The sequence below is a fragment of the Vanellus vanellus genome (assembly GCF_965231255.1).
Source record: "Vanellus vanellus genome assembly, chromosome: 19".
Lineage (NCBI taxonomy): Eukaryota > Metazoa > Chordata > Aves > Charadriiformes > Charadriidae > Vanellus > Vanellus vanellus.
Window position 1 is genome coordinate 6,864,939 of NC_138924.1, and position 27,537 is coordinate 6,892,475.

The window sequence follows — 27,537 nt, forward strand, 5'->3', positions numbered from 1 at the left end:
AGCGGCGACGCGCCCGCTGCCGGCAGCGCCCCGCGCCCATTGGCCCGCGTGACAGGGAGGGGGCGGGACGACGGGCTGCGGAAGGACGGCGGCGCGCGGGGGCGCCGCCTGGCGGGCGGGAGGACCGCGGCGTTGCGCGCAGGCGGCAATTACACCCCCCAACACCCACAACAAAGGAGGCGGAGGCGTGAAGCTCTGTCTAGTATTTTATTAGATTTCGTTTCCAATATGCCGGTATTGGAAGATTAGGAGACAAAAAAGGCACAAACTCACATTTAAAGAAACAACAAGATAATCTAACCCATTCTACAAAGTGTGTGTCGCCAAAGGAAAGAGCACGATGAACCCATCAGAAGGTGGCGGGGAGGCCCAGTGGGGATGAACCCAGAGAGGTGCGGTGTGGGGAGGGGGGAAAGCCCCCCAGCTAACCGGCCTTGAGGCGAGGTCCCAACCTCGGACCCCCCAAACCCACCCCGTGTGGTGGGGGGAGAGGGCCAGGGCACGACCGTCATCCCCAAACCCACCCAATGCGGGTGAGGAGAGAGGGCCGAGGCACAACCCCCCAAACCCACCCAACACGGGTAGGGGGAGAGGGCCGAGGCATGACCATCACCCCCCAAACCCACCCGGTTGTGGTGGGGGGAAAGGGCTGAGGCACAACCGTCGTCCCCAAACCCACCCAACGCAGGTGAGGGGAGAGGGCCGAGGCACAACCATCGCCCCCCCAAAACCACCCAGTGTGGTGGGGGGAGAGTGCTGGGGCACGACCATCGCCCCCCAACAGCCACAGCCCAGCCATCGCCCCACCAGGAGCCTGCAGGCCGAGGGGCTCTTAACCAAAAGCCAAAATACAGCCAGGTCATTAACGCTGCCTGATCTTCGCTACGCTCGCTAGCAGGAACCAAGCATCAAGATCGAACGGTCGTCGTAGGATTTGTCTACCCCAAGGCTGAGGGATGCTTTCACTGTGGATTAAATCAGAAGGAAAAAAAGCAAGGGGGGGGGGGGGGGGGGGGGGGGAGAGTATTCAGGCTGGAGTTCTTGCGTTGTTATTATTACCCCCCCCGCCCAAGTTTTTCCACTAATCAGGAAAGCTTTGTGTAAAAGCTCTTACTCTGAAATCAGAGGATCAAAAAAAAAAAAAAAAAAAAAAAAAAGGTTTGCACAGTGGAATGTTACAATCTGCTTCCATAGCGATTAGTGTCATCAGACAGAAAGCCTCTTGGATAACACAAATTGAAAGAACAAGTGTGCTATATGTATTCTCAGGTTGTCCTCAAGTGTAAGAATCCCTCAAAACGTAACCGACAAACACAAACGGAAGTCAGTGCATAAATTCTCAGTTAAAAATACTTTAAACTGAACAAACTATAAGTGGGGCCCTACACTCCTATAATACTTCTTGAACAGCTATAGAAGATGCCATGAAACATCCTGGTCCCAAATAGCCTCACAGATTAAAATTTAGTTTCTTCACCTATTTTACAACAAATTTGTTTTACTTCTGCCTGGTGAGATTGCTAAAAAATCCCTCAAACCCCACCCCCACCCCGCAAAACCGTCTGAGGTCACTGAGAAGAGCCTGCCAGAGTTACTGGTACAATTCAGAGCTTATTGCACTTAGACATGAGTAAGGCAAAATAACAAACTAAAAAATAAAGGGATAAACTGCCCCCTCCCCAGAAACCAAACGCCATCCTCTCCCTCCAGAGCTTGCTTCATCTTCCTTCGTGCTGAAACCAGTTCAGATCCCAGCATATACTTGTTCAGCACTGCACAGGATCATTTCAGGATCTCCTGCTTGCAGGAATGTGAAGGGCTGAAGGAGTCGTATGTATTACGGAATGCCAAGAAGACTCCTCAAAAGTGGCGATACACCCACGACTGTGTTTGGCATTCAGTATTTCGTGTTAATGCCACCAAATACAGAAGTGGAAAATGAAGTGACTACTACTAAGAAAAAAAGGAAAAGAAAAAAATCAAACATTGGGCCTTAGGCATAAGCAAAAAAAAATTTTTTTTTTCTCATATGTAATAAAGCAATATTTCTTTGATTCTGTTCTGCTTATTTGATTGTCTAAAGCTGATATCAACATAAGGATAATTACAGTAAATATTTGAGTTCATTTAATAACCAGAGCTCTTTACATTGTTTAACAGTATCCTTTGTGATATATAATAACTGACAGATATCCTAGAAAACAACTGCAGGTGGCTTTTTTATAGCATGAAAAGAGATATTTTAGTCAGTCTTGCAATGGGAAGAGTATTATTGCTGAGCAGAACCACCGACCCAGGCACCTGGATATAATCAGATACCAAGACTTTACTTGTACACCAGCTTTTGCTACGTTCCAATTTGTCCAGGGAGAATCACATTATTATTAGTCAAAATAATTTCAGCTTTTTAAATTATGGGAAGTCTTAGTAAATAACCAGGACGTTGCAACATCTGTCAAGCAACTTTTCATAATCATTTTGTAAGACTGACACACACAGCTGAAGAACATAGCTACGTGGGCCAAAAGGACCATGTACCACTAAACTGAACTCAACAGTTATGTGCTGAAGGCCCTAGCAAGGGGACACTGAATGCAGCAGCTTCTGTGCAGTCTTTAATTCACGTATGCTAAGACAGAACAAAGTAATGCCGTGCAGAAGCCACGTATCACGATTCATTGCAGACCAAGAACTATATCTGGCTACTCCTGATTATGTATTCAGATTACATGCCGTTAAATTTCTTACCCTGGAAGCAAGGATCAGAGCATAGCATTTTGTGGAATAGTTTTGCACTCTAAAATACTGACAGTTTCCCTCTCCAAATAGACATTCAAAGAATGGTGAAGGGCTGGGCAGGAACAAAGGTGGCAGTTTATCCCACTTGGAAAAAAAAAAAAAAAAAGAAAAAAAAAATCTAAGTCACCACATCACAAGACTATTTTAGCTAAAAATGTCACTTGGAAATCAAACAGAGCCACATGGAAATTGGTCTGAACACAATGAAAAAAAAGGAGGGAGGAGTCGTAAATACAGCGATCTCTAAGTCACACGTCTCCAAGGAGCTACCTCCTTCATATACGTGCTAACATTGGAGTGCTTAGTACCAGACGGTTTATTTGCTCACAATATTAAGGGGCATCTAGAATTAGCTATGGGAGATTTAAAATCGCCTGCCGATTGGATATAGAAAGGCTTGATCCAGAGATGGTCCGTCAGTCAAGAGTGTGGATTCCCCGGGCCTTCCTGATGACTGTCTTGCAAACTAAAATAGAGAGACAACAGGAAAACATTTTAGAACCACTCTGGGAAGCAGTGTGCCAAAAGAAGTGTCAGACTGAACCTTCAGAAAGCAGACGTGAGACACACTGTCACCAGTGCAGACAATGGCAATGCACCTCTGCAACATTACAATTCAGCACTAATCCAAAGTGGAATTTACAACATATCCTAAAAATGACAAACAGAAATTGCAATTTAAACAATCTACAAGACCAGAGCCTACAATACAATTGAGAAGACCACCAACTCAGTTCTCCAAGAACTAGAATAAATGTGAATGAATGGGAAACTAAAAATGTTTAAGTTGCATTAGAAATTAAAATACATCTATGAGAAGACACCCCCTTCAGACACTCCCTCACCTTGCATTCCCCCACTTACGACCAAACAACCAGCAGATAACAGAGGACAAGCAGAGGTAAACAGTCAGTCCTTGAAAAGGCTGTTGTTCTGCCCAACACCATTCTTTCCACGGATAGCTAGGGTGGCGTTTTAGTGCCCTAGAAAAGTTGTGGCTAATAATTTGGACTTCTCTACATAAACGGACAATCTCTTCTTTCTCCTCGCCTTTTTACTTCCCTAATACTATACCACATTTTTCTACAGCATCTAAGAAAAATCCACCAAACCAAACTCCAAACTGATTACACAATTTAACAGAATAAGGTTCAGCATTCTCAGCACTGCTTACATGTTATCATCCAGCATGCTGTACAGAATACAGCCTAGGGATTTGGCCAACAAAGGTAAATGCATATATGCTTTCCAGTACAATAGTCCCTCCCCTGCCAAGTTAGCATACTTATAGCGAAATAAGGTGAAAACAAGTAAAAAGCTTTAAAATTGTCATCGCTGCTTCTCCTGCAATGTGCAGGTGTTGCTCCAGGCCTTGGCCCACTAGTAAATACTGTTAACAAACAATGCAAGAAATAAAGTCCAAGCATACTTGCAAGGAATTTTCAATTTCCAAATGTATTCTAAGTATTTGCAGGTCCAACTTACTCTTTTGGGACTGACAAAAGTTTCTCTATGAGTCATGGAAAGTAACACATGCATTACAAAAATAAGAATAGCAATAAAGTCTACAAAACATTCTAACACGTTTTTCTTACACTTTTCACTCAGACATTTCCTTAGAATAGTTTTGAAACAAGACAGTAAACTCACTTGTCGACCAGCCAGCGAAACAGGTCCATTATAAAAACAATTAATACCACAGATTTGCCTGCCAGAAGCTATGAACAGGATCCTTTCTTACCCAAATGTTTTTTTTCTCCTAAATACAGCAATACAGAGTTTTGTCAAACTTTCCTGATACCTACAGTGCACAAGGAAGAAGTCATGTTAGTCATCTGCAGCCGTCATTCCTTTCACTGGATCTTTTTCTCTCATCTGAAAGAGAAAACACTATTGAAATACTGATTCTCACATGATGTTAGCTCAAAATTTATTGGTATGGAACACATTAGGCTACCTCCTTTACGGAAGACACTGATTATATCTGAGCATCCTAAATCAGTTTTTGTGAATATGCACGTGCAGGCACCATTTTTGGTTAAGCTACAGGTCTGCTAGGGATCTGGAACCATTATCCAAAGGGCACAGTGTACATGAAACTATGACGAAATATCCTGAGGCATGAAGGAAGAGAAGGGTGCAGTGCAGGACACAAATCATGGAACAATGTAGTCATTATTACCAAATCTGCGTTTCTCATAGTAAGAACCCTGTTACATACCCCAACTACCTGCTTATAATACTTAGAGCTAAAAATCCTTTTACTGAACTGGTTTCTGGAAACTAACGAGGACAAAAATGACCATTCGGCTTTGGTGAAAAGCTAACAGAAGGTATTAAAGCGGTAAATGAATCATTGCTACTCATACCCTCATTACCTGTTGTTCAATACATTTATTGGACTTCTCTTTCTGTTTGTTGTTGGGCCATAATGATTAGCCAGCACAACGGAGTCATAGCCAATTATTCAAACCACAAGCAGCATGACCTAAATAGCAGGTGGACAATACATACAATGCTACCACAATGCAGCAGTCTCTCCTCTCTCTACTGTACTGGATAGAAACAGTTTCTCACACAACCCACACCTGCCCTGCTTTTCCACTGACCTCATCCAGCTGTCTCTTGGTCTCCTCCTCCATCCTACGAATGTCCTCCATAGTCAGATCAACCCACTTATCAAGCCAGCAAAAGAGCTGCCGATGGAAGTTTGTGAAGAGACGCTTTTCTTGCTGCAAAAGGAGGAGGAATAAAACATACAAGAGAGCTTACTCATAAGACAATTAAGATGGATCGAACCAGATCATAACAATTTTCAGAGATGTGTACACTGAAGAATCAGCTCCCTCACCTACCTTTCTATATAGCTGCCATAATTGGAAACTGGAGCTAGCTAATTTTTATTCTTTTAACAGAATATCTAAAGCCTTGAATCCCCGGAGAAATGCATTTTTTAAAAGCTTAGACAGCAGCCTGCACAGTGCATTGAAAGAATTAGTGAATGCTTTATTAATTTCCTTTGATTTGACAGTATTGTTCTGACTGAATAAAGTGGTCCAGGTTGGGTTTACTTAGAGCACGACAGTTGGCCTGAAGGTGCAGAAAAAAGGAGAAACAGAATAAAATTATTTTTAAAATAATTCTTGACTTGCGAAAAACTGGAAGTTAGCAAGTGTAAAGGGTTGACATGTACCTATCTTGTTTTTTTCTTTTGCAGTGACCTAAAAAAAGCCTAAACCTGTTTTCCACAGCTGAAAATCTTTTAGCAGAGGTAACTAATGTGCACAAGCTACTTCAAGGTAGGAGCAATTTATTTACATTTTATAAGAGATAAGTTAGACAAAAATCATTATATTAGGGGTATACAATGCCTTTTGCAAAGTTCTCATTAAGGAAGGACACTTCAGTTTTACCAATTATGGTTTCACATCTGATAACTTGCTCTCATCAAAAGCAGCTCGACTACTTTGACGCAAAAGTGTAGCTGAAGAGACACTCGTAAAGAGAAAGGGATTCAAGACACTGCTTTGTTCAGGGCTTTTGTTACAGGTATTTGAAATCCTGCAGCAGCATGGTCATGCCACCTTAGAGTTCTCTTTAGATTATATCACCAACGAATTGCTTTTGCAGAAGCAGCACTGTAGTTTTATCAATATTAAGCACTGAAAAGTCTCCGCGATCTGAAGTCATAGGCATTTTATGAACATGGCATTGCCTGGAAAATTGCATGTACTGATTCCCAGGTCTAGCGTCCTGCTGCAGTTCATGGGTTATGACCTCTGCCACAGAAAAAGCTCTTTTCAAGATACCAATTACTCATGTTTTAAGTTAACCAAGTTTCCCAACCATCTGCTTATTTTTTAACACAGGTTTTTCAAGCAGCAGACTAGGAGAAGAAAACATGACTAGAGCTCTAGGACTTGCCAGAAAGATCCTCAGCTGATTAGGATCAGATAACAGAAGTTTAGCTATCTCCCACAAAAACATGTCTTGCCCCTGACCAAAATAACCCTAGTACACACGCATCATCTCATAATTCACAAATCAACTACCAAATGACTGCAGTTCTCAGGTTGATCTACTAAATGCAAAACAGCCAGTTTACCTTTGCACATTAAAGTGAAAACAGTTCAATAGCCAATTCACAGAGCAATCAGCCCAGCCTACCCTTAGATTAGCAGCAAACTGAATCCAGCTTTAACTGACTGCAATGTATCAGGCAGAGGCCTTGACTGTATCGCCTGAGGTGACATGACTGGGTTTCAAGTTAGTATCTCCAGGCAGGATATACTATTAGAAGTTGTTGACGTGCTAAAGCAGATGGGAGATGAAACATGCCTCATTTCCACATCTCTCCCCACCAAAGAGATCACTTACCTTCTGTATAAAGTTCTCAACTTTATTTTGCAGACCCCACCACTTGAACTTGACTGTTACCAGTTTGTAAGCACACATGTACGGACAATCTGTCTGTTTCCCCAGCTCCTTCTGCAAAGACACCAAGATATTCACATCAGGACTCAGGTCAAATGCCTCCAGGAAAGCAGTTCCTTCAGTCATAACTCTGAAGTCTTTCCACAATTCATCACAATGGTTGTGCATCCTTACACCTTGCCTATCTTTTATCGACAAGTTTTGTCACATCTTTGTGCACCCCTAAGAGCATGATGAAAGTAGACCCTAGTTTCCTCCACAGGTGGCCTTCCCTCCATTTGAGAATGGACCATTCCTTCCTCTCCTCAGTTCTCCATTTTTAATTCTGTTAAATTTATGTCTTTCAGTATTTTCACTGTTATGCCATGGTTACTTTGTTTCCTTAACAGCCTTTGACAAAGTCCCCATCTAAAACATTTTGGAAACAGATTATATCATCCGAGTCATCCACATAACTATCCAGCCTTAAAGAAAACTCCACAAGGTTTGTATGATGGACTTTCCCACTTCCTTTTACAACAGCCATATCCACTCTTCACAAATGAATCACATCAGCCTCATCTTCTACTACATTTGCGTGCTAGAGATCAGACTTGGATACCCGTAGCTCCCCAGATCCCATTTAGGGTCCCTTTTAAAGACTGGTATCATATTTGCATGTCTAGAGTCTTCAGATTCCAAGGATTTAAGTGAAAGGTTAAACACTGCTGCTCATAACTCAGCTATTTCATCCTTGAATTCTCTTGGGTGAATCCTTGGGCTGAACACCAGACAGCTCTAGCGATTTCTTGGAACTCACACTACCCATTTGTACCAAATTCTTCCATTTCCTTTAACTTCAGAGCAGATCACCGGTTAAGTCCTGCGTTTCCTTCTACTGAAGTGAATCCAATGTTTTACCTTTGGCTCCAAGCTCCAGTATCTATACTTCAGTCACGCAAGCTGATACAGTTCCTGAACTTATGTAAGACATACCTTCCAGTTGGGACCCAGAGGTCCACGTCCAGTCTTGACAGATTTAAATTTTGCTGGATCTTCTTCTGCCTTGTAATCCTATTGGACAGATAGGACACAAGATTAAACACAAATTATCCTACTGTTACCCAGATGCTCACTGTCACAAAGGATTTATTTTTCTGGTGGACAAAGACTAACCTCTAACTGCCTTCTTAAGAGCTACTGGTTTCAGACTTCAACATTAGGTCAGGCACTCTTCAAGGAAACATATTTCTCCCCCCTGTGCTGTGTCCTAGACCTATGTGAAGAAGTGGTAACAAACTGATATGACCTTTGTAAAGGACTCCTTTGGGGTAAGACTATCAGAAAACCTGCAAACCCTCAGGATAGGTTTCCTGTAACCACTCGTTCTTTGGGAGCTAAACACTGCTGCTGCAGAAAATAGCTATGCTCTCTGGAGCTGTGGTATCTAGTATTTTCCCCAGCACTCTATCATTATGATGCTCACATATTCCACGCTAGAGGACAAGTACGGTCAAACTCACAGTACCATCAAAAAGAGGCACCAGTTATGCCACCTATTGCACAGGAAATAATTTGCAGCATTCCCCTCCTGCATCTTGCATTAAGACTCAGGTGTGTACTCTACTCCTACCCCCAATTCAATTAAAACAAAACCAAACTCAAACCATCATCAGTTTCATGCCGAAAGTGATCAATCAGTAGCATCTTCTTCAGGAGTCTTCTGCTCCATGCGACTTCTCCTTCCTCTCTGACAGCATTTAATTCAGAGTAGTTTGTATTTGCAAATACAGCTTAGTACCTGCCTAACCTATCAGAATCAGAAGCTACTCATGTTCTACCAATTAATCTTTATTGGAAAGAAAAGCTAAAATAAGTACTAGTTCTGGTTTAATACACAAGGCCAAGTTTGAGAACAGGTAAATTAGCCACATTTGAATGTTATCAGAATTACTATGTGGGGAAACTCAAACAACATTCCATTTTTATATATAGTTGTGGTTTTTTTCCCACTACAGTATAGAAACATCCCTTAGTTTCTTACAGTAACTGCAGTGATTCTTAGAAGAAAGTATTAGCTACATGATTTCCAGATACACCTGTGAAGCCATGGGTCAGTTTCAAAAAGGAGGCAGTTTAAAAAAGATCCTGTACAGAAAGGGCAGTCCCATTTCTTGCTATTCAAGCATTATAATCAGCTGCAGTGGTGTAGAACTACATATATACAGCATTACATGTACTGTAAGGCTAAGCAAGGCATTTTACAGACAGCATTGACATAGCTTTTAAAAGAGCTCTTCCTCTAGCTTGCTTAAACACTTTTAAGGAATGCCTTTCTTCCTCTTCCCATCCTCTCCTTTTTCCTGTTACCTGTGACCATTCTTGGGAACACAGTTTGTACATTATCCCCTCCTTTAGCACAAGGCATCCCACACTAGGTAGCTCTTACCCACCTACCATACCTTGGGAAGTACTTGACTCCGATCAGCAATGTCTATATAAACAGCTTCTACATTCTTCCATACATCTGGCTCCAGTTTATGAACCTGCAGTGAAAATATAAGACTAATGTAACCGATTGACTATAGAACACTTCCATTCTAAGATTGTAAAAAAAACAGATGGAGATGCAGACACCCAGTGTTCCCCTTCCACATACAGAGAGGACACCATGGTAAACACACAATATGTGATCTTCTAAAGAAGCAAAGGTGCTCACACAGAACAAGTGTTTGAGGGACAATTTTATTCAGCATATATGAAAAGCCAACAGGAGGGAGTCTCTGCCTTGCTAGTGCAATAAGCATTTCAAATCCAGGAACACAGCAAATAGACAGTTCCACACAGCAATCCTCTAATCTAGTATGGAAAGCAGCATTGTGACATTCAAGAGATGAATAAAATACACAACATGAGTACTTACATTCTCTTGTGTTCCAAGATCTGATTTATGCCAGGTTTCAATTTTGATCAGGAAGTCATCCTTCATATACTCATTCTGTCATTAAAATAAAGCTTATTGTTATTCTTTGGATATATAACTTGTCACTGTATTAGCTAGGTAAGCATTAGGAAAGGCAACTCGAATTATAACTTGATAGGGGTTTTACTTAGGGAACTTCTGAACTATCTGTAAACATATCATTGCTTTTAGCAAAATTGTTTGATCACTAAATATGCAAGATCAAATAAACCACAAATTGTTCACTGAAAAAATGCAAGTTCCATTGTTTTAGTGAGACATTTAGAGTTTATAAATAGCTTTTTCTTTAAAGTACAATATCTGCCTCTCTAGAGTTTTGAAGGGATAACCTAAGTTAACTAGGTAGAAACTGTCTTTTCAAAGAGATTATTGTTCTAACACAGACTACATATTTGGATGCAACTTTTCAAACAAACAACAATATTAAACTGATGTGTTTGGACACTGGAAAGGGAAGGGACAAGAAGCACAGTTCTGCCAAGTAAGCAAAAAAACTTTCCATTTCTCATTATTACTGTGAGTAGAAAAGGACTTCCAAAGGTAATCCTATCCTCCCTCAAGGGAGTACAAACAAAAGCACAAGCCAGCGAAACACTGAGCATGTAAAAAGGAAATATCAAATTCAGAAGACAGATTACTCAAAGGGACATAATGGCTTGAGCAACTTTCTTTTAATCAGTTTATCTAGACAATGGTACATTCCCATTTGTAAAGCTGAGCACTGCTGCAGTAAAGAAAGAATCTCTGTCCCTAGTTACCAAGTGTTTGTAGATATGCCACTGTTGGTAAGGGGTTTAGTCCATGCGATCTTACAATGACAAAAGCTAAAGGGCCTTTAGCTCAGGCTAAGGAGTTTCTTATACCCAGAACGCTTCATTTCAGACGTTACACATGCTTCCATAGATCATCAGTAAAAGCAATACTTACTGTAATAACTGGTCCAAGAAATCAACACATGAAAAGAAAGAGATACAGTACTTTAGTGAAAAAAGAACGTACAGCCACCGTCGCCCTCCTCCCACTATCAGCAAAACACAGACAACTTCAGCTTCCCAGGGGACTGCTGATACTACAGAGGAAAAAGCCCTAGAAGTCAATAAAAACCAGCTAGTTTCACCCCCTTCACCTCTGGAAATTCTCAGACTTGGAGAAACCCAGTGGTGCAGCAATTAATTATGTACTGCCACTTCTGCTCTCTGGACTCCAGCCAGCTGGATGAGAAGATGGAATAAGTATGTTCAGCTGACGGCATTTTACCAATCCTTTCTCAGCTTGCAGATAAGAAACCTCTCTGTAGTTCTGAAGCAAACACATGCTGAATTTCAGGCCAGTGCAGACCTCATCGCTCCTGCATGCGGTAACCAGACCCTCTGCATCTCTACTGCTCATGGTAACTAAACTCCCTGGATAGTAAGGCTCAATTATTCAACACAGAAAAGCAATTAAAGATCCTGTAACAGTCAGCATCTCTTCTACCTGAGCCATCAGAGTACGTTAGCAATTCTACTCTAAGAATAAGGACGTCTGAAGCTAGAGTTGAACTTTGGTGGTTTGTTCTGAAGTTTGACATGAGGGCTTTACTAAGAAGCAATTTTGTTTTAAAGGTACTATTACAATTCTTGAGTTTCCAACCCAACACCCTGCAGATAGTACCATCCCTTATCATCTAACATGCACATCCAGTTACCTTAATTGCCTGCTGCTGGGCCTTGGACTGCTCTAAACCCATAACAATTTGAAAATTGCTTTTTACAGTAATTTACAGAAGGCTAATTATTTAGACTGGCATGTTGGGGTGGAGGATGGAGAGAACAAGCAAGCAGAGCTGAGGCTAATTTTTAAAAGGATGACTTTCATCTCAAAGAATATTTCATTAGTTCTGCAAGGAGTTTTTTTTCCTGCTAGTCCACACAAAATACTGAATAAACCAGCAGTAATTATAAATCAGAGCCTTCCCACCTTCCCATGACAAACTGCTTTTCCATGAGTATACAGCATGACTACACAGCTGCCTTAAAACAAGTTTCTTCACCTTCTTAATTTCTTCTTTGTGGGGAAGACTCCTCATTTGTAAAGCAAACAAATTAATCTCTTTAGAAATGTCCATTAAAACTTAGATGCTCAGCTTGCTACAAATTACGGCCTGCACTTGAGGTGTTACAGAGCAACTCCTACACATTTAAGCTGCAGTTATAACTTCTCAATTTCTTGACATTTGGCTGCAGGCATTCATGCTGACACACAGAAGAGTGGAACACACATTGAATTGCTTTTCTAAAAACATTTAAGCAACATTAATACTTAAGTCAGACTGCAGAAAAGAACCAAGACGACTGTTCTCCTTGGCACCAGCCCACGGTTATAACTATTAGGCAATCCTCACTTCATTTTTACTGTAGAAGTTGTAAATACATACAACAATCTCATTTACAGATCATACTCTCAAAGGAGAAAAGCAAGGCTTACATTCAAAGTACATTAAACCAACATATTACAGCACAAACAAGTGTGCAAAATTGCAGGAAGTTATAAGCTAGGCATTAAAATTCCCTCAACCTGCAGTGCTTCTTTGATAATGGTATATAATATGCATATTAAAGTAATAATTGAGCTTCACAGAGGAGACAGAAGGAAAGGTAAGAAGGATAATCTCATATAATTAAAAAAAATAAATACCATGACGCACAGTTAACTAAAAGTACTGCTTTATTCAAACTTAAAAGGCTCTATGTGACAGCTGATATGCAAATAAGCAGTGGTCCAGAGAGCAGCACGCTAATATCACCTTGGTACAGGAAGGCACAAGAAGTAGTAGCATTAACTCCTACACAGTCAAACCAGGTTTAGTTCTTACTGTGTCTCTGGCTCTTAAGTTTCAAATTCTAGTGAGAGGACTCAAAGCCAGCATGGCTCTTTGTGTTGCACAAAGATTCACGTGAGGCCATCCAAAACTTTTCATGTACAACTAAAATACCTGAGTGCATCCCAAAGTAAAATGATAAGGCACAAGGTAGCCTACAGCACATATGTGGGTTCCTCCCTCCTGTCCAGTACTAGCAAGTGAAGGTTTCAGCAACTTTTCTGAGTTTTTCTTGACTCACGTCAGGCTGGCAGATTCTTTAAACAGATTTGTCGGCCTCCGCATAAAAACTGCCTTCTGCTCCAACCCCCACAACAAAGCACTTTCTATCTCATATTATATTGGTGTTTATTACAGTTGAGGATTTTTTTTGTTATGTTATCATTTCTAGCATACCAAAATCTGAAATTTCTTTATTTCTGTGGTGCAAAGCCTCGTACTTGATTTTAGTATCACATTTTTTCCACTTAAGTAGAATTTTAGCAGTGTGTAACTGAAGGATAAGCAGCTAAGGGTGACAAAACAAGCTAACTCTTGTACCGTTGTTTCAGAAATCGGTGGAGAAGAAAAAGAGGAGGAAGATATAGCTACGCATTATGTCTGGCAAAACCTACTGGAGTCAACTTAGTCAGATCTGTTTCCACAATTTAAAGAATTAATGAAAGAACTGTTTGAGTTTAAACCAGTTCAGAGTACTTAACATGGCAATAAACTAGACATTTACTAGCTAATTTAAATAATATGCAGCAAGGAAACTGCACGAAAATGAGAAAGATAGGTTGTAAATAACTTTGTTTCAGCATCTTGAATTACGTGACACTTTAAAAACTTATTCTGCAGTTGATGATGAAAATATCTGAATTTTGTATTTGAAATATCCATTCTGCTAGACTGCTGCATGTAATTCCACGTGCTGAAGTAATGTTATCCTCCCCTGCTGCAAATATTTTTCCTTCTTTAAAACGCTTCATTTAAAATTGTCTTAAGAAAAATGTTGAAAAATAAGTTTTTCTATATTTTCAAGAACAGTTGGAATTTTTGTTTACAGTTTCCATAGCAACTGCATCACTACCAAATAGCAGAAAATGTATCCTTCAAAGATACAAACAGCATAAAACAGCCAAAAATACTACATAAATTTGGAGGCAAAGTCAAATTTGCAGTTCCTACAGCAACAAAGACCACAAAACCAGTAGTGGTTAAACACTGTGGCTGATAACTTCAGTAACTAAATAAGATACAAAACGCTCCTGTAAAAATTGAGTTTGATGTTATTTCACCACTTTGCACAACTTCCAGAGCTTCACACCAGACTTTACAGATGGATTCACTTTAGGCTTGTTGGATGAGATTTGGATATCTGTGTCAAGCCCACAACCCAGAAGCAACTGTAGCATTACCTGTTCAACCTTTACTAACCTCAGATCCTGCAACTGAGCAAATAGCAATCGCGTAACACTTGCTCTCATCAAACTGCACTAAGCAAGAGGCAATGAAGATCTTCCCTGTTCCCTTCTTGCATCTTCCATTTTTTCCCCACCATGCTATGCTGTGCTTAAGTACATAAAATCATCCCTCATACATTTATTTCACTCATGTTACACATCTGTTCCTTTAGTAGGACTAACATCTGTTTCTTGGTCTGTTCTCTTCCACTGTCATTCATTAGCAGCACATCAGACAAGGGCACTTCTTTTAACTCCACAACACTGTATTTTGCTTTTCCTGATCACAGAAAGGGCTTAGAGGACAGAAATCTAAGGTAAGAGCTGGGACAGCTTCCCTACTGGTTGCTTCCTTCATTATCCCCTCATACCTTCCCCCTCTGGCCCCAAGAAACCAAAAAGCCAGCAATCCCCAGTCCTCCCCCACGCACTCACCAGTTCTGCAGTAGGGATAGGCATTCCATGCTTTTTCATGTATATTCAGAGCTCCTTCAGGGGCCAACATTCTCACAAATGTTGGCACTTTGCTGCAGAATTTGGAAATAGGAAGGAAGGCATTGATAAGAACTATATGTAATGAGAGATATGGCCCAGACACTCCGAGACCGAGAATATCACCTGAAATGCAGACACTAGACTCTTGCAAACGTGCACACTGGTGGAATTGGTGGGGCTCTCCCCACTCCCAGTATGACAATTTGCAGAGACTGATGAATTGGACAGGCTAATCTAAACCTTATTAATGTAATAAAAGAACAAAAATAAACAAGAAAAAAAAAAGGAGACTGAAAACAGGTTGAAATCTAGGAAGCATTTTGCTCTTTAGCCAAATTCAAGTACCAAAATACCGGGTGACAGAATTATATTTGCTTTGAAGAGCTCAGAGCCAGATTTTCTTGGGAAAACAGCCATGCTAACAGGGGCACATAGGTGTACCAGTGATGCTCACTTCAAGCTGTACCATGTGCCAGCTACTGTTACACTCCTGTCTTACCAACACGTCTTTCAGCCTTTACATAATCTGTGATTTACACAGTCACTGGAACTCTATTGCATCTTCCTCCAGTTCCTCTTGCCCAAGGAACCCTGCCCAACTCTGGTAATAAAATGTTTCACATACCTCTGTAAGTGGTAGATCTTGTGTGTGTACTGCCCACGCTCTCCATCTCTTTCGTAGGGTTCGTTAACCAGGACCTCCACTCCTTCACCTCCACCAGTTTCATTTTTACTGGCTTCTGCCACAGAATACAGCTGTCCCACTTGATACTAAAGAAGTTAAAGATACATTATTGTGAGAGCTATAATTTAGCAGAAGTTATAATAACTTTACCAGAAGAAGCCAAGGATAAATTTATTATCTGGGCAGAAGGCAGAAAAAAGGACATCCACTTGTGTGTCCAGATAAGCAGCTCATTTCATTTCATTTTAATACAGAAAACTTGAGTGGTAGTTAAGAGGAAAGAACTGCCAATAGGATAGTTACCTTTAACCCTTAAATCTCAAGCTCCAAACCAACACAAATTCAGGAAAGTAAAACATATTAAAGGAATGTCAGGACAACATTTAAAGAAGATGCAGATAACCTCAGGCATACAGTACCAAAATTCATTGTTTTTCAATCTTTTTGCCACACAGGTGTCCCAGTTGTTCAGGTCAAATTGAGAATAATGCATCGCCACTCCTAAACTAATAAGCATACAGTACTTTACCCAGAAGAATCCCAAGGAACTTTGTGTGTGTTTTCTTGACAAAATGGCAGCATTATTTCCCATGAATCACTTAAACTACTTCATACTATACAATCTCTTTCATAATAAGCATGCCCAAATGTTTCACAGGGAAGAGGAGAGGAAAATCAAGAATATGAACAAAACAGAACATTCTTCTCTGCAGAAGATGTAAAGACCAATACATGCTTGTTTCTGGTAGCTGTAAAAGGGAATGCAGAGCTCAAAAGAAATATTATCAAGTGAAAAAAATTCACATAGGCCTCTTTGAGGCAAAGTTAGATGAGCAGACAAGGTTTGAGGACAAATCTAAAGCACTAAGTGAAAAGGAAGTGTTCAAACTTAAAAGAGTTAAGTCTTCAGAACTGAAAGAAAGCAAAACAGCAACTGTTGCCAAAGGCAGTACAGAGAGGCAGTCTGAAAGGGTAATCCACAAAGTGTTAGGCATCAGAAGTGCAATGATTAAAAAAATAAAACACCAAAAAACCCAAAACTCCAAAACATAACTACAAAGCAGTGGAACACTGTTTAGGCCGTCTTCCTTTTCCCTAGCATAGGGCTGTGCATCAGAATCAGGAATAGCACTTATCATTCCCTATATTGAAACCCAGGCTGGAAAAGTAGAATACTGCTCCAAGCTGACAACCCAAAAATACTTCACCAGGCTGGTACATCTTTAGCAATGAAGGAAGATTTCTACAGTGGTTAAATTTTGTTGTCAGAGCATCCAAAATAAAAACAGTACCTAAGATCTATGCTGTTTTGTACCATCTGGTGCTAACAAAGAACAAGAAAACATTTATTCCTATTGGAAGAGTAGTAGATGGTAAGCCAAAGTAATGAGGCTAGATATCCTGGCCTCAGTTAATCTGGGGCAGGGCAAAAAGCATACCAGAGGGATTTAAACAAGTGCTCCATACAGTCTCAAGTTCAACACATGGACATATTAAGTAAGCCTGACTACCTTTTATACTATCCCTGAAAACAAACCAAACCAAACAGCCATCCAGTAAAAGTAATCTATAAGAAAAACAATCTACAGACCACTTTCAAGGTAAAAGCAACAGCTCTGATGGGTCTCTCCAGGAGGTGCTGGCCCAGGTTATACAAGGATCCCTCATTTGGCTGGACAGTTCCTGCACTGTCACCAGCAGGTTGGGTTTCAGTCTGGATTTTGGGCTGCAATACAACTCTCTGCCTTCTGACATTTCATACACTACATTGCTTTCCTTATGACTCCCTACACATGACCCATACAAAACAGAATACTCACCTCCCTCCAGAAGAGCAAAACATGAGAGTTGTGAAATCTTAGAAGCAAGCTGATTTAGTAGAGTAGGAACCACACGTACACTCATATAGAATAGAACTTATCATGAGTTTGGCAACTACAGCGTTAGAGGGGGGGACTGAATGGCTTTGCTTTGCAGCAAGTCTCAGGACAGGTCTCCAGGGGCACAAACTAATTTTTCTTAGTAACAGTCTCTCATTCATTCCTTCTCCCTTTTAAATACGTGGGTCAAAGGTCAGACACTAAGAGGATAAGCCCTTCGGTTTGGCATCTTCACCATTTAATCTTCCCTGTTATTTCTGATCCTTTAATCGCATTGATAAGAGGAAAAGGCCCAAATAAAATCATCCCAATGAACAAATCCCATAGCATCTGCCTGCAAAAGTTAACAGAAAAACAGATTCCGGCTCCATGAGGTCCAAAGTGTCAGACCAACCTATCCTTACAGACCTGAGAGCTCTCAAAAACCTCATCCGCAAGAAGTTATCCCCCTTGATATGGGTCACAACACCTCTTATACAGCTGACAGCATATCTTCATTACACCAAACTTCTTTCAGAAGGCCTGATCTCAATGTAGCCATCTTCAAGAATGATTATTTTCCTGAAAGCAGCTTTGAACACAATTAATAAATAAGAGTCCTTTGTGTTTGGCAAGCTCCTTCCCATGTGAGAGGAACAAAGAGGCAGCACAGAATGTGTACACACAGCTCTAATCCATACCAGCATTTCAAAGGCAGCTGGCAAGACACCCACGCAGCCACTCAAGTCCACACTCTCAAAGTTGGCACTGTGCAATGTGATGTTGGTCGGAGCACAAGAGTAAAGGTTAACACCTAAGATACAATAAGGTTTTTTTCTTTTTGCTGCCTGCAGTGCGACAATGTATAAAAGAACACTGGAGTGCAGCTTGCAGCCTGCACTTGAGCAGGACCACATTTTGGCAGAGTTTCCTAGCAGAAGACAGTCTGCTACAGTCTAACTCCTACATCCCAGCCTTCAAGTTTTAGTCATCACCAGGGTTTCTCTTCCACAGTTTTGCTCTCATCTTAGCAGTTACTTGGCGAACTATTCAGCATTGATCTCTTTATTCATTAAGTCATACCTTCCCAATGTCTTCCTGATCACTGATTTTCTCTTGAATTCCTTACTATTGGCTAGGCTCCATTTGCTAGGGGTAAGGGGACTGAACACAGAATCTCCAGCATCACAAAATAACACAGAAGACTCCCTCAGCCCTACTACAATGCCTCAAAGTCATAATTAATTTAATTCCCTATCTTATGCATTGGCATCAGACTTTTGGCAACAATTTGCATGCAGAAGGTGTGAACTCTTAAGTCTTTCAAGCAAAAATTGCCCATATTAAAGTGAAATCAGAAGTACTCTTGCTAGCCAGAGATGCTTAATGAGCAGATACACGGTCAAGAGTCTCCAGAGCCCTATTTAAGAGTTTTGTGCACAAGGAAATCCTTGAAAGCAATGCAGTTAACAGCTGTTTTGTAGTACAGACAACAGTGCAGTGACCAAGTGATGCACAGATGTGTCAGCATCTTTCCACACAGGAAGGGCGATGAAGCAATACACAAACCCAAAGCAGTAGTCATCCTTTGAGTCAATATTGGAAATAACCTTGCTTCTTAAGCATACCTTTAAAACTACTATATCACATACATACACATACAAAGCCAAGCAAACTTTAGAACTCTTTCCACTTAGGGAACTGGTTCCTAAAATCTGGCCTATCACATGAGAACCACCAGACTTTGAAATGGGGCATCACTCAGGGGACATGGTGACAACATGCAAGTTTGGGGAGAAATTAAACTCAGTCAGGTTGGCAGTTTAGCCACAACCCAAGCACATTAAGGTGTTCTCTCTAGTAATTTCATTCCTTCTATTCAAATGATGTTTATTTGCTCTTCACTTTATAGACTTTTCAGTAGGTTACTCAACTCTCTGGAACTCCTCTGATCCAGAGGAGGGGAATACACCTTCTGAAACAGATGAACCCAGGGTATCCCCAGACGAGGAGGTAGCTCAAGACCCACAGATTTACATACCGCCTGAAACCTCAGTTTTCCACACACGCAGCCTACACACAAGGCTCAAACATGCCTGGCACTGAACATCCAGCCGGGGAGGGAAAAGAGGGACTCGCTTTAACTGGATGAAGGGTAATCCTAGTATCAGAGAACTCAGAAAAACCCTGTGCTGGGTTCCATCCAATCTAACCCCCTCAAAGAAACAATCTGTATACTGATGCTTTGACTTTCTCTTTACACGGCTTGATACCTAGGAGATGTATGAGGCAGGGCTCCTGTTATTTAGGCTAAGGTCTTCTGTTTATTGAGCTCTGGAGTACCTTACCATTTACTCTTAGCTTTCTCTAAGTTGCAAGTATGCATCCTTTGCTTACTTGATAAAGCTTATCACGATAGTCCTTTTTTTGTCAAGGAATTCCCCACACAAGTAGCGCTCAGGCATAATAAGATCCAAACATCCAAACAATAAGATCCAACCTACTGTAATACTTTAGTTGGACTTCTGTTAAAACTGCTTGAAACAGATTTATGCAGAAAGCACATAAGCTACAGGTAAGGAGTAAGTGACAGACAGGCTTCTGGCATTAACAGCCTCGTTCTTCCACCAACATAGAATACAGACCTAAAACCACTCTCCTATCAGACTTCTAGGCTTTCTGTCAGCACGTGATGCTTGTCACAGCAGACTGATCCACAGGAACAAGGAACTAGGCATTGCTTTTCTTTTACTAGCCAGCCTCGTGGCTGCAGGAATACACTACATCAAGTTCTAAACTGTGTTCTGTCAAACAGTAGAGAGTTATAAAAGGGATATGCTTAGAACAGTGCTGCCATGATCCAGCTCACCACTGTCTATGCCGCAGTAGCTGCTATATTCAGGCGAAAGAAAAATGAACAGGAGTGCTGTTATCACAGCTCTCCCTACAAGTTAGAACAAGCCCTTGATCAGAGCTTACAAACCTACAGCTTTCAGCCAAGGATCACAAGAAAGAAAAAAATACATCTGGAAGAATGAATTTACTACAGAAGTACTACAGACTCAGTCATTTCAATTTCTCATCTACCTTGCTAGTATGAACATTAAAAAGTTGAAAACATTTATATCACCAGATTCTCTGCAAGAGTGGTGTTCACTGCAGAAGGCAAGCTGCAACTTGGAGAAAACAGCAGGGAATCAGACACGGACTCTGCACAGCTATTCCACAGCCAGTTTGGTGATCAAAATCACCATGTCCATTATAAACTACATTTCTTCTCTCAATTACAGCTTTACCTAAACAAAAAGAAAGTTTTCTTTCTGTAAGAGCTAGAGAAGACAGGTCTTAAAGTGTCCTAGGAAAGATACACACAATCTTTCTTTTGCTATACCAGCCTCACAAATCAGAAGAAATTGTTGGTCTTTGCCTAAAGGTTTAAAACAGAAGTGTTCTGGCAAAACAAAGTTTAAAGGGTAATTTAAATTTTTACTAAAGCTTCCTCTTCATGTTAAAAAAATATAGAAAAGAACAATAGTGTTAATCAAAAGGAAACTGCACTTTAGAACAGTCTGACAAGTCAAGATTTGTAATCAACACGTCTGAAAGTACTTTATAAGAGAGAGAATCAGTACCCTCAGGCTTAAAAGAATTTCAATTATTTGGTCAAAACGATGGTGAATGAGTAACAGCTCACAGGGGTCCTGAAGACAGCTATATCCTTCTCTTAGGTTTTCCAGTTCTTGTTCATACAAACTGCTTTTATCACAAGTTTATTTACAGTCCTAAAGAAAGGAAGCAAGACAAAAAGGACTTACCTCCTCCACAGACACAGGCAGGATAACGCGGCTGAAAGAGAATACAGAAACAGAAAGTTAACAAATATCCCTGCAGCTGTAAAATTTATATCATGCACCCTTCACAGCAGTGGCTACACAGCTCTCCTCTTCCCCCAGTATTCCAGCACCCACTTCCCCCAGTATTCCAGCACCCACCTAGAGTTAGCATCCCTAGCACTTACTCTTTAGTCCCAAGACTATTTATAATAGCCTCAAAGAGAATCAATACATGATATAGCATAATTGCAATCCTATACTAAAACCGTATCATTCTCATAGACCCTTACTGGTAATACCTTACTAGCCTACAAATCTACATACCATCAGAACAGTTGCATGTTCCTTCTCACTATGTCCTTTCAACAGTCACATCTTATATCTCATCAAGTTGTTGTACAGCGTTGCTATGTGCTTCAACAATTTTGCAGAGATCTGTGATAGTCACAAGCCATTGCATGATTTGCTTATATGTCCTATCCAGTAGGAAATAACATTAAATAGAGAACTACACAGAAGGTTTTCTCAGAGCCGACCACAAAGGAAGGTGTTGCCATTTCTATACGAGGCACTTTTTTTTTTTTCCACATTGTGGTTTCCTGAATGCCTCTTAGAATCAACTGACTGGACTACAGAGCAAAAGCTGCCAGAAGTCACACTGTGATTTTTTGAGAAAGACAGGAATAAAACTAAATTTAAAGCTGATAAAAATGCATGCATGTTAAGGCCTTTAAAAATATTATATTTATCTCCAAAACTAAATTTGTATTTGACCTCTGCTTTCAGTAAGGATGATGTTGAAACTAGGAACCAAAGCAAGATACAGACATTAAATGGATACAGTCCCCACGGGTGGAAGAATTCCTGACTCTTTGGGAATTAGTCTCAAAGAAATCAGGATATAATGGAATCAGGCAAAAGTCCTTTTTATTAATAAACTGATTTTGAAAAAGGCAATACTAGTGAAAATTGAATTTTTTTTCTACACTAGAGGAATGTTACCAGCAAGATACCACAAGAACAAATTGTAAGAGGGGCAAAAGTTTACAGATTATGCAAGATTACTTATGACAGCAACACTATATGCTGGCTGCAAAGTACTGCAGAAAGAACTACTGAGAACTGCAGATGAAGCTCAGTGTCAATAAAAGCAGAATAATGCACTATAGGCACTCATTTTCCCCAAACACATGGAGTTAATGAGCCCCAAACTAGCTATCGCCAGCAAATATCTTGGTGTCCTTATGGAAAAGCATCTGGAAACATCAGCTCAGCAGCAGTTCAAAAGTAAACACATCATCAGAAACTGGAACACCATACATACATACACACACACATATGTGCCACTATAATCTCTCATGCATCAACATCTTGAATATTGCATGTAGTTCTGGTCACCTCATCTCAAAGAAGATACAGAACAAGTGAAGGAGATGGGAAAAAGCTTTTGTGTGAGAAGGAAGTAGTTACACTAGGCTTTTCAACTTGGAAGAAAAAACAGCTAAAGGATTAAGATATGGTAGAGCATTAGAGAGTCATGAATGGTGTGAAAAATTGAATGGAGAAGGAACAATGACTATGTCTTACAACAGAACAACTCAGGACAGAATAAAAATCATTAGGCAGCAGATTTAAGACCAATCAAATGTACTTCTTTACATCATGCACAGTTAAGTTATACTTCTTTTGTTTGGCAAGGAATCCCTTAAGCAATTTTGACATGGGATTTGATCAATTCCTGGAAGTCTGTATGCCACTTACAGGTAAGATATACTGAACAACAATCATTCTACTCACTATTTATGTATTGTTTCCTACAAATATCTCTAGAAGGCAAAATGGAAGAGGACCTTCAGTCCAATTCGGTATGGTATTCCTTACATAAGGGAGAACAAAAAAAAAGAAAATGGATTTCCACAGGTAGACCATGCCATCAAGCATGACATTAGGTTAGTTAACCGCATAAAACTGCTGTAAGAAGAGGGACAGGATGATAAGGTGAAAGATCAAGAAACAGGGAAGAAACAATAGCTTTAGAATGGAATTCAAATATTTTTCTTTAGAAAACCTGGCATAAAAAGATTGACGTAAGCTGATGAAGTTCCATTTAGAAACCAGAAGACACTAGATCTGAGCATTATCTTAGAGTTCAATGTTCATGAACAGAGAAACAGAAACACAAAGAAGTCAAATAGTTTACAATTCGTTTAGCCTAGCAAACAAAGAATGTGGGGGATGACTAACACTTATAGGTAGTCAAGTGATAAAGAAGGAGGAGGGAAGACTGCTCAAGAGGATCCAGAGGAAAAGCTTCGCAGGAGTAGCAACGGGAACAAAAACTCCTAACTTTGGGACAGAACTTGATCAACATATGAGAAATTATATGATGTGGTTGCCTGCCATATCAAAGGCCTGAAAATTATGAACAACACTTTAGATCCCTCCTAGATTAAAATCTGCCTCAAATGACAGCAAAGGGAAGTACAGCTACAGAGAAGGTCAGTGTCATTATCATCACTTCACAGGAAAGGGAAGTGAGTCTCTACACTCTGATTCTCCTCCAGATCTTCAAATGCAGCTTAAATCAAAATAAGGAGAGCAAGCAAGACATCAACCAGCATTTACAGACCCTGAAACCTGAAAAATACCATCAAAGAAATTAAGAAAACCCATGCTGCTTATCCGTAGCATGGATAGGTAGAAACGAAAAAGAAGTCTGAAAGACTGATTTGACATCAAATGAAAATGTTAAAGCTACCCCTGCATAACCATCAGCACAAAAAGCTGTACAGAAAAGATGATACAGAGTGTCTGACAATAAAAGATGTGACATCAGATTTTTGTTATATTGCTCTATTTCTGTAACATCTCCTAAAACACCTATGGAGCACACAATAATACCCATTTGATTTACTAGGAAGGATGTGACAAGGGGTCACAGAGATGGAAGAATAATCTGCTCAGGTGACATGCAGTTACAATTCACTTAAATTTTTAACACCTACATGAGCTAGGCAGGAATTTACCTGTATGTAGTGTTGAGGCAACCAGAACTAATCAAACAATAATAGCAAAATACTCCAAATATCCAGGTCACATCAAAACAAGTAGTTTCTGTATGTCTTAAACGACTGCTTCCTGGAACGTGAGATTTACTCAAAAAAATTCCCAAATAGCATGTAAAATGGGCACCTTTCACATACAACATCAAGAAAAATCCATACCAGAATCAATACAGTGACACAACTTAGAATATGCCACTGTTAGAGCTAGTTGGGAATCCCAAGAAGTAAAAACATAAATGCTCATTTCTAAAGTACAGTAGCAACCTTGACTGTCCTTAGAGCCACATATGTCTTAATAAAGACACAAAGAAGGGAAGAAAATAAACAGGATAATATAGCTAATTACAAGACTTAAAAGGTTTGGTGACCCTTCTGAAAATAGAAACGGAAGCCTGTAAAAAGAAACAAATTTAGCAATTCTGGTCTTTTAACCTTTAGTCTTAACATTTATACTTCACATTCTGTTTCTGAAACAGGCAATGTGAAAGACCAGTAGGTATAGTGATTTGGTGAGGTAAATTATAATATCAAGTAAAATGAGTTTTGGAAGGGATGTTCATCAAAATGAACTTTTCATACTCTCAGAAATCTGAAAATTCTATGTACATACGTTCCTGTCTTTACAAGACGCCCTGTAGGTAGCATAGCTCACTGGCAAGTGAGCTTTACTGCAGTACGGGGCAAGAGATTGTAAACAGAAGCATGAAAAAGATATAGGAACGTGAATAGAAATAAACCAGACAGGTGCTATAAAAGTACATTAATCAACTGAATTCATAGGAAAATATAAAAAAAACAGATGTTATAGAGGAAGAAGTTAATTATCTTTTCATGCACCAGAAACTAAGCACTAAGCCCAGGTTTCTGTCTGCTATCCAGTTTAACACTGCAGAAGGTAACGGTGTCTCTATGTTATCAGCTCTGCTGCTGCTTTTAAATTCTACACCCCTATTGTTGGACAAAAATAGCAAGAGTTTAAGGATTGGAGGGGGGGGGGGGGGGGAGAGTTAGTCAAGTTTAAAGACAACTACAAGGATCAGTACCACCCTTAACATAGTTTTAATATTTAAAACCACACCATGGTCCATGATCCGGCAAAGTAAATGCTATAAAGAGGACACTGTCATGTAGGTAAACGTGTCTAATAGAAGACCTGAAAACACACTTTATCATTGGGATCACAGCTGTCTTCCATAAGGGGGGGGGGGGGGGGGGGGGGCATCTTCCATCAGTCAAAAGAAGTTTAAAAGGATAGAATGCACTTCACTTAAGAATGCACTTAAGTTAACCTGAAGAATTCAGGAAAGAAATATGTGCAGTTGTATGCAGAGCTCAAAGACACCTAGCCAAAGTGCACTGGTCCAAAGGAGCATACCACGTTAGCACACATAAAAGAGCTGAACGAAAGACTACGAAAAGTGATGTGACTAATAGTTACACACACTCAGGACAGACTGTCCAGCCTGTTTTCCACCCCTTCCTCCCCATCACGGGGCAGAACAACTGCAGCAGCCTCAGGGACAGCAAAGAACTCCAAGGTGAGGTTTTCATATAAAAAAAAACAAAAAACAACAAAACACAACAACCAAAATATTTTGGAGATATCTTATTTCTGCCACATTCACTCTTGTTAGTCTCTAGTTAGAAATTACACAGCTAAATCGGGGGGCAATCAAAACCAGGCTCACCACTTCGCCCTGTTACAACAAGGGGGGGAGGGGGCAAGATGTCACTGCCTCCCACAGAAACCGCTGTGCTTTGAGCCGGGGGGCGAACCCAGCTCCTAACACCCGCAAGGCCCTCGGCGCCATCAGTCCGTGCCCCCCCGGGCCACCGGGAACACCACCACCACCCCATACACCCTCAGTGCGGAGCCGGAGGCGAGGACAAGGAGCCGGGGAAGCTATGGAGGGGAGGGGGGCACGGACTGGGCCGCCCTGCCGGGCACCGGAGAGCCGCCGCGGCGGTGGACAGAGAGGGAGAGAGGGAGGCCGGTGCCCGCCGGTGGCCCCACCGCTTCCCGGGGCGCCCCCATCCCGCCGTGACCTTCACTCCCGCCCCCACCGGCGGCGAGGCCCTCACACAGCGCTCCCCCCTCCCTCACCGCGACCGCAGTGCAGGGCAGGGCCGGGCCGGGCCGCCCTCCGCGGCCGGTCACCGCGCCAGGCCCGGGCGAGCGCCGCCGGGGGTGACCGGAGGGGGGTGAAGGGGACCCGGGGGGAGGGGGGGAAGCTCTTCACACTCACTATTCCTTGATGAGCACCATGGCGGCGCCGCCGCGCGCCTCCCGCCCGGGCCCCGCTGAAGGTGACAGACGCCTCCCGGTCGCTCCGCTGGACCGCGCCGCACCGGGACGGGCGGGAAGGGAGGGGGTAGGGGGGGGTGGGGGGGAGCCGGAGCGGCGGGAGCAGGGGCGGGGCGTTTCTGCGGCAACGGCTGCGTCACGGCGCCACGCAGGCGTCCTTACCTCAGCAGCGCGGCGCGGGAGGACGTTGACTGCGGGGGGGGTGGGGGGAGGCGGGCGCGAGGCCTTCCCGCCCTTGGCGCGGCGCGGGGCGCGAGCCTTTACCTCAGCGCTTCCCCGCCGTTGCCCCCCCCTGCCCAGCCCGGGCCGAGGGAGAGGCGCGGCCCGGCATCCCCAGACTCGGGGCACGCTTGGTCCGTGACTAAAAGCCTCCCTCTTGGCAGGGAGGACGGCTGGTTATTAACGCAAATAGCGAAGGATGTCTTACATCGGAAAACCTTTAGGCTAAGTTAAGGGAAATTTATTCCGAAGGAGAGCTATAAGCTCAAAAGGAGGTATTTAAAAGAGGCATAGATGTGGCACTTAGGGACACGGCTGAGTGGTGGACTTGGCAGCGTTAGGCTAACAGTTGGACTCTGATCTTAAAGGTCGTTTCCAGCCCAAACAATTCTATGATTCATCAAGGCTGCCCTGAGATAGGGTAAAGCTCCACCTTGTCACCAGGTCAGGATTTACAGCGTTTTCAAGTCCTCTTTCATTTTCAGTAATACTTCACAGAGCAGGAGCCACCCAAGCTTTACTGGGCATTAAGAATAACCCCAATTATTTCTTAGGAGACAACTGCATAAAAAACAG

The 27,537-nt window shown here is 41.6% G+C and overlaps 1 protein-coding gene across 1 annotated transcript; it reads right to left on the minus strand.

Annotated features, from left to right (window-relative positions):
* Positions 1-193: 193 nt before the first annotated feature.
* Positions 194-26,804, minus strand: PITPNA (phosphatidylinositol transfer protein alpha). Its single transcript, XM_082493300.1, has 11 exons — positions 26,684-26,804; positions 21,355-21,385; positions 15,621-15,766; positions 14,928-15,027; positions 10,136-10,210; positions 9,675-9,758; positions 8,209-8,286; positions 7,177-7,287; positions 5,409-5,531; positions 4,605-4,674; positions 194-3,265 (listed from the first exon to the last, which is right to left on the minus strand). Exons 1-10 carry the CDS (start codon positions 26,701-26,703, stop codon positions 4,627-4,629), a joined length of 816 nt encoding a protein of 271 aa, XP_082349426.1. The 5' UTR covers positions 26,704-26,804; the 3' UTR covers positions 194-3,265; positions 4,605-4,626.
* Between the last annotated feature and the right edge of the window lie 733 nt (positions 26,805-27,537).

What these genes read in the sequence shown, in the direction of transcription:
- PITPNA (XM_082493300.1), bottom strand. Translation starts at nt 26,703, where the DNA reads ATGGTGCTCATCAAGGAATA. An exon ending in GGAGTCAAGTACTTCCCAAG is followed by an intron (nt 8,287 to 9,674) that starts GTATGGTAGGTG and finishes TCTGTCCAATAG; the next exon opens with GATTACAAGGCAGAAGAAGA. An exon ending in TTGAGAACTTTATACAGAAG is followed by an intron (nt 5,532 to 7,176) that starts GTAAGTGATCTC and finishes CTCCTTTTGCAG; the next exon opens with CAAGAAAAGCGTCTCTTCAC.